This window comes from Anomaloglossus baeobatrachus, chromosome 12 (assembly GCF_048569485.1).
Source record: "Anomaloglossus baeobatrachus isolate aAnoBae1 chromosome 12, aAnoBae1.hap1, whole genome shotgun sequence".
NCBI lineage: Eukaryota > Metazoa > Chordata > Amphibia > Anura > Aromobatidae > Anomaloglossus > Anomaloglossus baeobatrachus.
In genome coordinates, this window is record NC_134364.1 from 119,362,974 (window position 1) to 119,379,363 (window position 16,390).

The 16,390-nt window shown below is 50.4% G+C and overlaps 1 protein-coding gene across 3 annotated transcripts in view; it reads left to right on the forward strand.

Moving 5' to 3' along the window:
• Positions 1-7,596, forward strand: part of ZFYVE19 (zinc finger FYVE-type containing 19) — a 39,451-nt gene extending 31,855 nt beyond the window's left edge. For 2 of the 3 annotated variants that reach the window (XM_075330477.1, XM_075330476.1), the window contains 4 exons: positions 1-65; positions 176-295; positions 6,788-6,945; positions 7,407-7,596. The exon at positions 1-65 is cut by the window's left edge and continues 12 nt beyond it. In XM_075330477.1, the coding sequence (XP_075186592.1) occupies positions 1-65; positions 176-295; positions 6,788-6,945; positions 7,407-7,485 (422 nt within the window). In that variant the 3' untranslated portion in view covers positions 7,486-7,596. Of the gene's footprint in view, positions 66-175; positions 296-5,212; positions 5,322-6,787; positions 6,946-7,406 lie in introns of those variants that run through there. The other variant, XM_075330478.1, reaches the window with a different exon arrangement.
• Positions 7,597-16,390: the final 8,794 nt, after the last annotated feature.

The following is a 16,390-nucleotide window of genomic DNA, read 5'->3' on the forward strand; positions in this document are numbered from 1 at the left end:
ACGTCACACTACCGGACAGCGATGAAGAAACGGAAGAGGAGGCGGTGCAGAAAATCCTCCAGCAGGTCAGACTGGGTGTATGTTATGTTCTGCCTTCTCTCCCAGTTGCCAATAAGTGGCACCTCCGCAGTGTCGGTGGACTATATGCTTATATCTGTTACGTTGCCCTTTACAGCTCTCGGCAGAGGTTTTTCTGGATGAAGCAAGTGGCTACAATGACCTCTCAAATCAACACATATCTCTTAGTGAACGCAAAGAAGTAAAAGTAGGAACTAAACTGCCCTCAATGCAACCTGTAAGTTAGAGATCTATTTTATCACACATTGTAAAGAAGTCCAAAGATCATGTAACAAATGTGGGTTGTGCAGCGTCATTGCAGAGGAAGCAGCTGCACAAGATTATGCAGCTACAGAAGCAGGGAGCCATCTGTCAGACACAGCCAGACTCCCCATAGAAAAGGCAGTAAGGGTTTATTACCAACTCTGCCTCCCTGATCGCTCTGAGCAAGCGCTGTGCATACAGTATAGGACCTAACAGTGTTTCCTCCGCCAGACTTAGTGATCACGGAATTGCCGGGTGCTATGAGTCCAAGTAAAAGCAGAAGACTAAATTTGCCCTGTAACTGAGGCAAATATACCAGCCCCAGTTACAGGGAAAATAGAAAATAAACCAAGGTCTATTGTGAATTTTTGGTAGGGCATGTAGTGTTTATATACCAGTAGTGATATCTTTGTAAATTGCTGAAATATATAAAGCGTTCTGAGGCTGAGAGTTTTGTAGTCTCACTGCTGTTACAGTAAAGAATCTTCCTTCTGCTGGTGCTGAAGAAACCTTTTTTCTCTAGTCCCTTCCACGACAGCATAGGAGGTTGTCTCTCCACGCCCTAATTGGGACAGGAAGTTCAAGAGGTTTAAAAGGACCCTCCCACCTCCCACAGCCAGTGTCTTTCCTGTCCCCATGGGGCATGGAGAGGTTTTGTTTTTCTCCTATGCTGTGGTGGCCGGCGAACTACAGTATAATTTTTTTTTTTTTTGGGCCAATGTTTTGGATATTGTCTCTCAGGAATGGGAATGTCCTGAGAGGCGGGTACGGAGTGACCTTAGACGCCGGTTTCCTCTGGAACCTTCGGGACTACATTGGGAGGTCCCAAGAGTGGACGTTCAGGTGGCTAGGGTAGCTAAGCAAACGGCTCTTCCCTTTGAGGATACTTCCCAACTGAAGGATCAGATGGATAGGAAGGTAGAGGGCCTGATGAAGCGGTCCTGGGAGGCATCGTCTTCCTCTATTCAAGCCAACATTGCCTCCACCTGCGTATCCAGGTCCCTAATTAGGTGGTTAGACCAGTTGGAGGCTCATATTTCCCAAGGGACCCCTAGGGAGGAATTACTGGAATCCCTTCCCTTGCTTAGGAAGGCTACCTGTTTTCTGGCAGATACCTCGGTGGAATCTGTCCGCCTGGCAGCCAGGACCTCGGTGCTTTCTAACTCTGCCCGACGTGCCCTCTGGCTTAAGGCCTGGAGTGGAGACTCCACCTCCAAAATGAGGCTTTGTTCCCTTCCGTTTAAAGGGGATTTAGTGTTTGGGCCTGCCCTGGATGATATCCTGGACAAGGCGACTGATCGTAAGGCCTTGCCCGATCCTAGACCTACCAGGAAGCGGTCCTTTCGTCCCTCGATGCCTCAGGCCTCCCAGCCCAGAGGGAAAGGGAAGGCAGGCAGGTGGAGCTATCCCAAAGGTAGAGGGAGAAACATCCTCATCCCTCCACATCAGCAACGTCCTCAGCAGGACAAACAGTGACTCGGCCCGGGTGGGGGGAAGACTCTCAGCGTTTCTTACCCAGTGGCAGTCCATAACCTCTTGCCAATGGGTTCTGAAGATCATCTCGGACGGTCTTCTCATAGAATTCCTTTCCCCCCCTCTTCCGGGTCTCCGAGTCACTGCGCTGGCGTCTCCGGGTTCACAGGCTCTGTTGTACACAAAGATTATAGAGCTAGTGCACTCGGGGGTCGTTTCCCCAGTCCCGAGTCAGGAAGAAGGGGTGGAACACTACTCCCGTCTCTTCCTGGTCAAGAAGCCATCCGGCGACGTCCGTATAATTATCAATTTAAAAAGTCTAAACCGTCAGGTCAGGTACCGGCGGTTCAAGATGGAGTCGGTAAAATCAGCTATTCCCCTGATAGGTCTACACCACCAGATGGCCTCTATCGATCTGAAAGATGCCTACTTCCATGTACCCGTCCATCCGGGACACAGACAATGCCTCAGGTTTGCGGTGCTTCACGGAGAGGAAGTGCTTCATTTCCAATTCAATGTACTTCCCTTCGGGATCTCCTCAGCTCCAAGGATCTTTTCCAAGATCATGGCAGAGGTGGTCGCCTTCATAAGATTGCAGGGTATCTGTCTGGTTCCGTATCTGGACGACTTTCTTCTCATGGCTCCGTCTGCTCCAACCCTCCGGAGCCATGTGGAAAGGTCTTTGGGAATCCTTCGGTCTCTGGGATGGATTCCCAATCTCAAAAAATCAGTTATCCCCCTCCTCCACTCGGCAGTTTCTCGGAGTGCTGCTGGACTCCGACAGACAGGCATCCTTTCTCCCAGAGGGCCACAGGATGGCTCTGTTAGCCAAAATATCAAAGCTTCGCAGGCAGGCTCGCCCGACGCTTCGAGCGGCTATGTCAGCCCTGGGTTCCGTGACATCCTGCATTCCTTCAGTCAGGTGGGCTCAGGCCCATTCTCGGTGTCTCCAGGATCATATCCTGGCACATTGGGACAGACTCCCGTCATCCCTAAACCGAAGGTTTCGCCTCTCGGAGTCCGTCTCCTCATCCCTTCTCTGGTGGCTGAGTCCCGCCAACCTGCAGGTGGGGGTTGCCTGGACTCAGAAACCCCTGGTTACACTGACCACAGATGCCAGCCTACGAGGATGGGGGGCAATAGTGGCAAATTCCCCATTTCAAGGGGTCTGGAGTCCTTACGTCAGCTCCCTATCCTCCAACTACCGGGAGCTCAGGGCAGTCAGGGAAGCCCTTTTTGCGGCTCAGGACCTCGTCCGGGACTCTCACGTCCTGGTATATTCAGACAATGTCACAACAGTGGCACATCTTCGACATCAGGGCAGTACACGCTCAGGCGCCCTGAAGTCGGTATCCTCCCGAATCTTTCAATGGGCAGAACAATCTCTGCTCTCCCTTTCTGCGGTCCATCTGAAGGGCTCCCTCAATCTTCAGGCGGATTTCCTGAGTCGTTGGGATGTTCATCCGGGGGAATGGAGCCTGGATCAGGCGGTGTTCTGCTCTCTAGTGGCAAGGTGGGGTGCACCAGAGGTGGACCTCTTTGCCTCGGCAGGGAATCGCAAGGTCGCAACATATTTCTCCCTGAACCCAAGGGACGAGGCGTTAGGGGTAGACGCTTTCTGCCACAGTTGGTCCTTTCGCCTCGCTTACGCGTTCCCCCCTCTTCCTCTTCTCGCACGGGCCCTGAGGAAGATCAGAGACGAGGGGGTCCCAACTATACTGGTAGCCCCTCTGTGGCCCCGGAGGAGTTGGTACAGCCTGGTCCTGACGCTAGGAATCGACGGCCCAGTCCTCTTAGGTTCAGACCCCAGCCTACTGTCACAGGGTCCGATTTTCCATCCGGCTCCCCAGAAACTCAACTTGGCTGCCTGGCTTCTGAGGCCCGGGCACTGAAGGCCCAAGGGCTTTCTGACAAAGTTGTGGCTACGCTACAGAAGAACCGTAAACCTGTGACTAATAGTATATACAACAAAATCTGGAAGAAATTTTCCTCCTGGTGTGGTTCTCGGCCTCCTGACCCTCTTCGGCCTAATATTGCGCAGATTCTGGACTTTCTCCAGAGTGGTTTAGACTTAGGTCTTCGGCCTAGCACCCTGAAAGTTCAGGTGTCAGCACTCAGTGCAGTCTTTGACATGGCTCTGGCAGATCATCGTTGGATCCGTCGGTTCTTTGTGTCCGCTAGTAGACTCTGTCCACGTCAGAGGGTCCTGACGCCTCGCTGGGATCTCAATGTGGTCCTTACAGGACTATCTCAGTCTCCGTTTGAACCTCTGTGCTCTTGTAACATTCGTTCCCTTTCTCACAAGACTGCTTTTCTTGTGGCTATTACATCTGCTCGCAGAGTCGGCGAACTTCAGGCTTTGTCCGTTAGGGAACCTTACCTGACCATCAGAGATGACAGCATTGTGTTTCAGCTGGACCCTTCCTTCCTTCCCAAGGTGGTTTCGGATTTTCACCGTTCTCAGTCCATCGTCCTGCCTTCCTTCTGTCAGAATCCTCGGACTCCGGGTGAGGAAGTGTTTCATTCTTTGGATGTCCGTCGGATAGTGTTGCACTACCTGGAGGTTACTGCTTCTTGGCGCCTTGATTCTAACCTGTTCATCCAGCCCTTTGGCCGCAATAAGGGCAAGAAGGTGGCTAAGAGTACCGTCGCCAACTGGATTGTGCGGGCAATTAGAGATGCCTACCTCGCTCAGCATCTCTCTCCACCTACTGGATTCACGGCGCACTCCACCAGGGCTACCTCTGCCTCCTGGGCCGAACGGGCAGGGGCTTCCCCTGAGCAGATCTGCAAGGCAGCTACGTGGTCTTCGCTCCATACGTTCACGAAGCATTATCGGTTGGATCTGGATTCCAACAGGGATTTGGCCTTTGGCAGGAGGGTCCTGCAGGCTGTGGTCCCCCCCTAGGTATCAATTCTTTGGTATTCCTCCTATGCTGTCGTGGAAGGGACTAGAGAAATAAGAATTATTCTTACCGATAATTCGCTTTCTAGGACCTTCCACGACAGCAGGTAATTCCCTCCCCTATATATTCATTTACTCCTGAATGTGTAGTACTTCTCATATGCTATGGATTCTTTGTAAGACACTGGCTGTGGGAGGTGGGAGGGTCCTTTTAAACCTCTTGAACTTCCTGTCCCAATTAGGGCGTGGAGAGACAACCTCCTATGCTGTCGTGGAAGGTCCTAGAAACCGAATTAACGGTAAGAATAATTCTTATTTCCTCCACATACAATGGATAACCCTTGTCATAATTACTGGCCTAGGCATGAGAGATCAATAGCTTCCAGTACTGACCTTTGATATATTTGTACATAGTAATTAAGTAGCCGTAAAAGCCGCCTTTTTTCTAAGATAATGGACTTTTGTTAATGTGTTTAGGCACAGCAGTGCATCAACTTTTTTTTTTTTTTAAAGGGAACCTGTTGCCTTCAAGAACTATGCTATATTCCTGCAGATATAGGGGTGATCTTCAAGTAAATAGCATAAAACTCATGCTAGGCTGGCTACAGAGCGAAAACAAAAGGTATATTCTACCTGCAGCCGCTTGTTTCCAATCATTGGTGCCGTGTAAGAAGCAGTTACAGTCACCTGCACCACATTGACACATGCCAGAAGTGCACAGTGAAGAAAACCAGAAACCCATTCACCGCGTAGCGTCTGTATTCAGCTTGGCTCCCATTGAAGTGAATGGAAGCTGAACTGCAGTAACAGGAGAACAGCTACTACTCTACGTACACAGCTGTATATGCTGAGAGCTTAGGCAGGCATTGTGTCATGCATCCGCCAATCTGATAGCCTAGGTTCGGTCTTCTGTCATTAGCCCATTAATAGTGGTTGTCCTGTTTGTGCCGGGGGATTTTAGGGGAGTGTAATTTGGTTAATAATTACTACCTCTGCTCTTTGCCCCTCGTATCTCCAATTGGATTAAATCTCCATAAAACAATACATAAATGAATAAAACTATAAGTAATTGATACAAACTGTTAGATACGAGCAAAAATATTCGCACTACCCTGGTCCGGCGGTCACGGGTCTTCAGGGGCATTGGATCAGGGCAGTGCAATCTTTCTTGGCCAACACTAATTGTTGTCTCTCCCTAGACCGTAATTAGAGTTCATGCTAAACCCCTTTAAAGGTTTTTTTTTTTCCTTCGTCCTAAATGGGTATTGCCGGATAGATCTTGTAAAAACAAGCACTTTTGCAATTTACTCCGTGTTTAAATTCCCAGCCATTCTTGAGATATTGACACTTTTCTTTTGTTTACAGAGTGTAGCCTTGGAGGCCGACCACCTCTGCTGTCTAGCTTGTAAGCACTGCCCTGTAATTTCCCCGTGTTTTTTTGGGGTAATTTGTAATTTTTCCCTGTGCTTTCCGGGATTAGGAGTTAACATTGCACTGTGGTGATCCTGATCAATTTTAAAGCATTGGTTCCAAGCTCTAAAGAGATGAGCTTGTAAGCGCTGCACATGTTCTGCTGTCTAGCTGCATTGGTCGGTCTCCAAGGCAACGAAACAAAATAAAAGTTGTAACATCTCAAGAATGACTGAAAAGTTTAATAAGCAATAAATTGCAAAATTACTTATATTTATACGCACTATCAACAATACTCATTTATGAAGATGAGACTAACCCCTTTAAGTGGCCCTTAAAGGGGTGTTCCGGTTTCAAAAACCCCAGCTACAGTTTGTTAAAAAAAACTAACAAACTGGACCTTTCTCTTGTTGAGTCTCCAACATTACGTCAGTAGCACTGTGGACAATCAGGGAGGTCATTGATTGGCTGCAGCACTGTTGACATGATGTCACTGCTGCAGACAATAACAGACTGTAGACTGGACCCAGAGAGGAGAAGTAGAGCACAGCTGCACCTTGGGGTTTCCTGAAATTGGTAAACCCCAATAAATCGGATGGAGTGATAGCGTTTATCTGTTCTTTCAGAAGCTTTTCCTTGAGTTTGAGCCTTTATCTTATCTTAATATTCCTATATTAGTCGGCAGCAGAAACCAGACCCCCTAGAAGCACAGCGGGAAAAGCCAAGGACCCCGACAGCGAGGAGGACGAGCTGCCCTGGTGCTGTATCTGCAATGAGGACGCGGCCATACGATGCCACGATTGTGATAATGATCTCTACTGCCAGCGCTGCTTCAGGTATAATTGCCACAGCGCCAAGGATCTGCTTCCGGTTCCTTGTATCGGAAGCTTCTCTATTGATATACGGAATATATTGGGTTGTATTTTTGGGCAAATAACCCTTAAAAGATACTTAATCCAGATGTTTAGAAGATGGGGAATAATTTATACACTAAACAGCGCCACCCTTGCCTGTGGGATGTGTGTGGTATTGCAACTCATCCCCATTCATTTGATATCTACTGTTTCCGTAAAGGGGTTAGTTGGGAAGGGGGTGACAAACTCCCTTTAAATGGCCAGATACATTGGCCAAATGCCCCCTCCCTATGTTCATCACATAGGTCTCGGTCACCCAGACATGGAACCTTCATCTATTCTGCAATTATATCATATTTTTGGATATATCCCTTTAATTAGCACTTTTATTCTCTTTTTCTGCCCACACTTCCTTGACACAATATTATTTCTTTCCACTACAGGGAAGGACATGATGAATTTGACCGGAAGGAACACCAGACCTCTGCATATCGCCCTCCTCGAAAAAAGAAAGGGAGATAAAAAGGGACTAAATTGCTCATAATCATTGGTCAGTTTACTTAACACGGGGAGTGCCTAACCCCTTACATATTTCATAGAATTAAAAAGTATATAAAATTGTATCACACCTGCCTATAGGTTATATCCATTATTGATCAGATAGACAAAATCTTTTTCTTTACTTAAATGTATTATGATTGAACGCCGCCGTCCCTAGGGGTATCTGTGTAGGCTAGAATGGCCCCAACCCCAGACTAAGCGATGACACCTCAGACCTTTGCTGCCTGAACGGCCATCGAGTGCTTCACCTCAGACCTTTGCTGCCTGAACGGCCGTCGAGTGCTTCCCCTCGGACCTTTGCTGCCTGAACGGCCGTCGAGTGCTTCCCCTCGGACCTTTGCTGCCTGAACGGCCGTCGAGTGCTTCCCCTCGGACCTTTTGCTGCCTGAACGGCCGTCGAGTGCTTCCCCTCGGACCTTTGCTGCCTGAACGGCCGTCGAGTGCTTCACCTCGGACCTTTGCTGCCTGAATGGCCGTCGAGTGCTTCACCTGTGACCTTTGCTGCCTGAATGGCCGTCGAGTGCTTCACCTCGGACCTTTGCTGCCTGAACGGCCATCGAGTGCTTCACATTCCTCCTTAGAAACCGAATAAAGATGGCATGCTGAAGTAAGTAGAGATCCTGGAGTGAGTAAAGACAAATCACTTAAAAGAAAGTGAAAAGATTGTGTGAGTACTGCTAAATAGTATGCCTCCTACTTCCTAGCTACAAACATAAGATAGGTGCAAAGTGAAGAGCAAAAGTAGAAGCGTGATAAATTCTAGGTAGGCTTAAACTAACTGGCATATAAAATGGCAGTATAGCTGGATATCCAAATGAGAATATCACCAGCAGGAGAAGGTATTTATAGCCCCACCCGAAAGGTCACTGGACAGACAACTGAGTAAATGAAAAATCATTTACAACATATATTGTCTCTTTCCCCGTCTGTCTGTCTCTTTCTTTGTCAGTCTCTATCTCTGTTTCTTTCCCATCTGTCTCTCTCCAGGTCTGTCTTTTTCCCAGGTCTTTCTCTTTCCCCATCATCTTTCTTCCTGTGTTTTTCCCTGTCTTGTCTTTGTCCATCTCTTTGTCTTTTCCTGTCTGCCTCTTTCCCTGTCTGCCTGGTCTCTGTCTCTTTCCCCGTCTGTCCTTGTCTCTCTCTCTCTGTCTTTCTCTTTCTGCCTATCTCTGTCCCTGTCTGCCTGTCTCTTTCCAGGTCTGTCTCTATCGAGGTCTGTCTCTATCGAGGTCTGTCTCTATCGAGGTCTGTCTATCGAGGTCTGTCTCTTGCCCCGTCTGTGTCTTACCCCATACATAAACATAATAGACAGGTCATGTGACTGACAGCCGCCGTATTTCCTATGTGGTACATTTGTTGTTCTTGTAGTTTGGCTGCTTATTAATCAGATTTTTATTTGTGAAGGATAATCCCAGACTTGTGTGTGTTTAGGGCGATTATGAGGCGAGGTTGGTATATGTGTGGTGAGATGTGTGCTGAGGGTGGTATATGTACCAGACTTGTGTGTGTTTAGGGTGATTATGTGGTGAGGTTGGTGTATGTGTGGTGAGATGTGTGCTGAGGGTGGTATATGTGTTCAAGCACGTGATAGTGTGTGGCGCATTGTGTGTGTGTTCATATCCCCGAGTGTGGGGAGTATCCCATGTCAGGGCCCCACCTTAGCAACTGTACGGTATATACTCTCTGCCGCCATCGCTCTCATTCTTTAAGTCCCCCTTGTTCACATCTGGCAGCTGTCAATTTGCCCCCAACACTTTTCATTTCACTTTTTCCCCATTATGTAGATAGGGGCAAAATTGATTGGTAAATTGAAATGCGCGGGGTTAAAATTTCACCTCACAACATAGCCTATGACGCTCTCGGGGTCCAGACCTGTGAGTGTGCAGAATTTTGTGGCTGTAGCTGCGACGGTGCAGATGCCAATCCCGGACATACACACATATACACACACATAGCTCTGGTACACACACACACACACACACACAGCTCTGCTACACACACGCACACACACACACACAGCTCTGCTACACACACGTGCGCACACACACACACACACAGGTCTGCCACACACACACACACACACAGCTCTGCTACACACACACACACACACAGCTCTGCTACACACACACAGCAATACACACACACATTCAGCTTTATATATTAGATTTATTATAGTTTTGATCACTACACTCTGATATACTCGTTGTCTTGTCACTTGCTATGCACAAATCACAACTCCCAGCATGCCCTGACAGTTGTCAAATATCAGGGCATGCTGGTAGTTGTAGTATGCTTACAGTTGGAAAGTTACAGGTTCGGGACCAGTGATCTGAACGGTTTGAGGATCTAATGCCATAAATCAGATCACTATATCAGGCCTGTTTTCTTGGTTGGGGATTTGTGCAGTATTTTACACTCTGGTGTTGCTGGGGTTTTTTTAATAAAAGGCTACAATTTTTCAGCTACGGTTCAATTATCGGTCTATAATTATTTTTGATGATCAGACATGAGAATGTACATGGTGTATAGGAAGGATTTACATCAAAGAATGCCTCCTTTCTTCGGCGCTCCATTGGGAGACCCAGCCGATTGGGTGTATAGCACTGCCTCCGGAGGCCACACAAAGCAATTACACTAAAAAGTGTAAGGCCGGTCCCCTTCTGGCTATACACCCCCAGTGGGATCACTGGCTCACCAGTTTTCTGCTTTGTGCGAAGGAGGTCAGACATCCACGCATAGCTCCACTGTTTAGTCAGCAGTAGCTGCTGACTATATCGGATGGAAGAAAAGAGGGCCCATATGGGGCCCCCAGCATGCTCCCTTCTTACCCCACTTGTGGTTTGTAAGGTTGAGGTACCCATTGCGGGTACGGAGGCTGGAGCCCACATGCTGTTTTCCTTCCCCATCCCCCTGAGGGGCTCTGAGGAAGTGGGATCTTACCGGCCACCAAGCCCTGAGGCCGGGCTCCATCCACAGACCCATAGAACCTGCTGGATGTGGAGCGGGAGTGCCGTTCAGGGACAAGGCCCTGCAACTTTCAGGTACTCTGTGTCCCCGTATGGCAGACCACGCGCACCCCAGGATTGCTGGGTGTGCTAGTGCGCCGGGGACTGTAGCGCTGTGCGCTGGGCTTATAGTCCCCGCAGATTACTGGGGGACTTTATGTGTGTGGATCGCCGCGCCGACCGCCCCTGGAGCGGCGGCGCAGCTGCGACTTGTAGTGCGCCGGGGACGCGCCGACCGCGCTTTTACGGCGGCGGCGCTTCTAACTTTAGTCCCCGGTCTTCTGCGGCCTAGCTCCGCTTCGTTAACGCCCCCCACCCTGTCAATCAGGGTAGGGGAGAGACGTTGTTCAATCGGCAGCGCCGAGGGCTGGAGCACGATTTACATGCTCCAGCCCTCTCACTGAGCACAGTAGGACACAGGCTTCGCGCTTTTTCTCTGTGCACACCCTAGGCCCGCCCCCAGGCTTGCAGCTCCCCAGGACGCCGGCAGCCATTATACACATGCAGTCTGGCTGGAGAACGGACGCAGGCTCTGGGGGACCCAGGCTAGGGGTTTCTGGCGACCACACACCCGCGCTAAGCGGGCGGTAAGCAGCACATACGTGCGGCCCCACTAGTGCCACAGTGTTATATTTTTCGCTGTACCAGATATATTTATATACTGCACTGTAAGGTCGCTTCTTGGCTGTACACCCTATATTGCTTTGAGGAGACAACAGCATGTCATCCGCAAAACGCAAGGGTGCCAAGGCACGGGCTGTATACACTGCTTGTACAGCATGTGGGGCTGATCTACCGGCAGGCTCCAACGACTCTCATTGTGTGCAATGTTCAGTCCCAGTGGCACTTCGTCAGCCAGAGCCTATTGTGGTGGTAGCCCAGGCAGAGACGCCTGTGAACCCTGCCCCGGTGACGGGGACAGAATTTGCAGTCTTTGCTGATAAAATGTCTGTGACTATGACAAAAATCCTGGAGACCTTGCAGTCCAGGCCAGTTGCTCAGACCATAGACACTGCTGTGTCTATGTTCCCCGGTCCCCCTCAGTTGGAACTAATCCGTACTTCAAGGGGGTCCCAGGCATCACAGGCTGAGGGCTCTGACTCCGATGACAGTCCCAGTCCGCCTAAGCGAGCTCGCTGGGAGAGACCCTCCACGTCATCACGTGGATCAGGGTCTCAGCGAGAAGAGTCCCTATATGAGGGTTCAGAGGTGGGTGATCAGGAGTCTTGTCCTGACGCCGCACTCAATTTGGATACGCCAGATGGTGACGCCATGGTAAATGACCTTATAGCGGCCATCAATAGGCTGTTGGATATTTCTCCCCCAGCCCCTTCTGCAGAGGAGGCAGCTGCCCAGCAGGAGAAATTCCATTTCCTGTATGCCAAGCGTAAATTGAGTACTTTTCTGGACCACTCTGACTTCAGAGAATCCATCCAGAAACACAATACTTATCCGGACAAGCGTTTTTCTAAACGCCTTAAGGATACACGTTATCCTTTTCCCCCTGACGTGGTCAAACGCTGGACCCAGTGTCCAAAAGTGGACCCTCCAATATCCAGGCTTGCAGCTAGATCCATAGTTGCAGTGGAGGATGGGGCTTCACTTAAAGATGCCAATGACAGACAGATGGACCTTTGGTTGAAATCTGTCTATGAAGCTATCGGCGCGTCGTTTGCTCCAGCATTCGCGGCCGTGTGGGCGCTCCAAGCTATTTCAGCTGGTCTGGCACAGGTGGACTCTCTCATACGTCCAGCAGTGCCGCAAGTGGCGTCCCTAACTACGCAAATGTCTGCGTTTGCGACCTACGCTATCAATGCGGTACTGGACTCTACGAGCCGTACCTCAATGGCATCCGCCAACTCTGTAGTTTTGCGCAGGGCCTTGTGGTTAAAGGAATGGAAAGCAGATTCTGCTTCTAAAAAATGTTTAACCAGCTTGCCATTATCTGGAGACAGACTGTTTGGTGAGCAATTGGCGGAAATCATTAAACAGTCCAAAGGTAAGGACTCCTCCTTACCCCAGCCCAGATCAAGCAAACCTCCACAGAGGAAGTGGCAGTCAAAGTTTCGGTCCTTTCGAGGCTCGGGCAAGCCCCAATTCTCCTCGTCCAAAGGGACTCAGAAAGAGCAAAGGAGCTCTGATTCCTGGCGGGCTCACTCACGCCCCAAGAAAGCAACCGGAGGTACCGCTTCCAAGGCGGCTGCCTCATGACTTTCGGCCGCCTCCCTCCGCATCCTCGGTCGGTGGCAGGCTCTCCCGCTTTTGCGACATTTGGCTGCCACAGGTCAAAGACCGGTGGGTAACAGACATTTTGTCTCACGGGTACAGGATAGAGTTCAGTTCTCGGCCTCCGCCTCGGTTCTTCAGAACTTCCCCACATCCCGACCGAGCAGATGCCCTTCTGCAGGCGGTGACTTCTCTAAGAGCAGATGGAGTGGTGGTCCCTGTTCCTCTTCAGGAACAAGGTCAAGGTTTTTACTCCAATCTCTTTGTGGTGCCAAAAAAGGACGGCTCATTCCGTCCTGTTCTGGACCTAAAACTGCTCAACAAGCATGTGAACGCCAGGCGGTTCCGGATGGAATAGCTCCGCTCAGTCATTGCCTCAATGTCTCAAGGAGATTTCCTAGCATCAATAGACATCAAGGATGCTTATCTCCACGTGCCGATTGCTACAGAGCACCAACGCTTTCTACGCTTCGTGATAGGAGACGACCATCTTCAGTTCGTAGCTCTGCCATTTGGTCTCGCGACAGCCCCACGGGTGTTCACCAAGATCATGGCGGCAGTGGTAGCAGTCTTGCACTCTCAGGGACACTCTGTGATCCCTTACTTGGACGATCTACTGGTCAAGGCACCCTCTCAAGAGGCATGCCAACTCAGCTTGACTGTTGCACTGGAGACTCTCCAGACGTTCGGGTGGATCATCAACTTCTCAAAGTCAAATCTGTCACCGACCCAGTCACTAACGTATCTTGGCATGGAGTTTCATACTCTCTCAGCGATAGTGAAGCTTCCGATGGACAAGCAGCGGTCTCTACAGACTGGGGTGCAGGCTCTCCTTCAAGATCAGTCGCACTCCTTAAGACGCCTCATGCACTTCCTCGGGAAGATGGTGGCGGCAATGGAGGCGGTTCCGTTTGCGCAGTTTCATCTGCGCCCACTTCAATTGGACATTCTCCGCCAATGGGACGGGAAGTCAAAATCCCTGGACAGGAAAGTCTCCCTTTCCCAGACGGCCAAGGACTCTCTGCAGTGGTGGCTTCTTCCCACCTCATTATCACAGGGAAGATCCTTCCTACCACCGTCTTGGGCGGTGGTCACGACAGACGCGAGTCTGTCAGGGTGGGGAGCAGTTTTTCTCCACCACAGGGCTCAGGGTACGTGGACTCAGCAGGAGTCCACCCTTCAGATCAATGTTCTGGAAATCAGAGCAGTGTATCTTGCCCTACTAGCCTTCCAGCAGTGGCTGGAAGGAAGGCAGATCCGAATTCAGTCGGACAACTCCACAGCGGTGGCATACATCAACCACCAAGGGGGGACACGCAGTCGGCAAGCCTTCCAGGAAGTCCGGCGGATTCTGATGTGGGTGGAAGCCACGGCCTCCACCATATCCGCAGTTCACATCCCCGGCGTAGAAAACTGGGAAGCAGACTTCCTCAGTCGCCAGGGCATGGACGCAGGGGAATGGTCCCTTCACCCAGACGCGTTTCAGGAAATCTGTCGCCGATGGGGAAGGCCGGACGTCGACCTCATGGCGTCCCGGCACAACAACAAGGTCCCAACCTTCATGGCACGGTCTCGCGATCAAAGAGCGCTGGCGGCAGACGCCCTAGTGCAAGATTGGTCGCAGTTCCGGCTCCCTTATGTGTTTCCACCTCTGGCACTCTTGCCCAGAGTGCTACGCAAGATCAGATCCGATTGCAGCCGCGTCATACTCGTCGCTCCAGACTGGCCGAGGAGGGCGTGGTATCCGGATCTGTGGCAGCTCACGGTCGGCCAACCGTGGGCACTACCAGACCGACCAGACTTACTGTCCCAAGGGCCGTTTTTCCATCGGAATTCTGCGGCCCTGAACCTGACTGTGTGGCCATTGAGTCCTGGATCCTAGCGTCTTCAGGATTATCCCAAGGGGTCGTTGCCACCATGAGACAGGCTAGGAAGCCCACGTCCGCTAAGATCTACCACAGAACGTGGAGGATATTCTTATCCTGGTGCTCTGCTCAGGGAGTGTCTCCCTGGCCATTTGCATTGTCTACCTTTCTTTCTTTCCTGCAATCTGGGTTAGAAAAAGGTTTGTCGCTCGGCTCCCTTAAAGGTCAGGTCTCGGCGCTATCCGTCTTTTTTCAGAGGCGTTTGGCACGCCTTCCTAAGGTGCGCACGTTCCTACAGGGGGTTTGCCATATCGTACCCCCGTACAAGCGGCCGTTAGATCCATGGGATCTGAACAGGGTACTAGTTGCCCTCCAGAAGCCGCCCTTCGAGCCTCTGAGGGAGGTTTCACTTTCTAGACTATCACAGAAAGTGGCTTTTCTGGTGGCGATCACATCTCTTCGGAGAGTGTCTGAGCTGGCAGCGCTATCATGCAAGGCTCCCTTCCTGGTCTTCCACCAGGACAAGGTAGTGCTGCGCCCCATTCAGGAGTTTCTCCCGAAGGTGGTATCCTCTTTTCATCTTAATCAGGATATCTCTTTGCCTTCGTTTTGTCCTCATGCAGTTCATCGGTATGAGAAGGATTTACATTTGTTAGATCTGGTGAGAGCACTCAGAATCTACATTTCCCGCACGGCGCCCCTGCGCCGCTCGGATGCACTCTTTGTCCTTGTCGCTGGCAAGCGCAAAGGGTCGCAGGCTTCCAAAGCCACCCTGGCTCGATGGATCAAAGAACCAATTCTTGAAGCCTACCGTTCTGCTGGGCTTCCGGTTCCATCAGGGCTGAAGGCCCATTCTACCAGAGCCGTGGGTGCGTCCTGGGCATTGCGACACCAGGCTACGGCTCAACAGGTGTGCCAGGCAGCTACCTGGTCGAGTCTGCACACTTTCACCAAACATTATCAGGTGCATACCTACGCTTCGGCGGACGCCAGCCTAGGTAGAAGAGTCCTGCAGGCGGCAGTTGCCTCCATATAGGGGAGGGCTGTCTTGCAGCTCTAACATGAGGTATTCTTTACCCACCCAGGGACAGCTTTTGGACGTCCCAATCGTCTGGGTCTCCCAATGGAGCGCCGAAGAAGAAGGGAATTTTGTTACTTACCGTAAATTCCTTTTCTTCTAGCTCCTATTGGGAGACCCAGCACCCGCCCTGTTGTCCTTCGGGATTTTTGGTTGTTTTTCGGGTACACATGTTGTTCATGTTGAACGGTTTTCAGTTCTCCGAGGTTATTTCGGAGTGAATTTGTTTAAACCAGTTATTGGCTTTCCTCCTTCTTGCTTTTGCACTAAAACTGGTGAGCCAGTGATCCCACTGGGGGTGTATAGCCAGAAGGGGAGGGGCCTTACACTTTTTAGTGTAATTGCTTTGTGTGGCCTCCGGAGGCAGTGCTATACACCCAATCGGCTGGGTCTCCCAATAGGAGCTAGAAGAAAAGGAATTTACGGTAAGTAACAAAATTCCCTTCGTCTCCACCCTGTTTTACCAGCGGTGACACTAAATGCTATGGGTGGAGAAGTATCTACATGTGTGGTCAGTACAAAGTAAAGGCAACCTGATTTACCGGTATGTCCTTGGTCGATAAGGGGTTAACTTCATGAAATCTACAAAGGGCCATGGGGCATTCATTATGTGTAGAAAATAGTTAATTCAGACATCGCTATAGGAAAGGGTTCTTTACAGTTAAAGGAAACAAGGGTTTCCTACCTTAGAG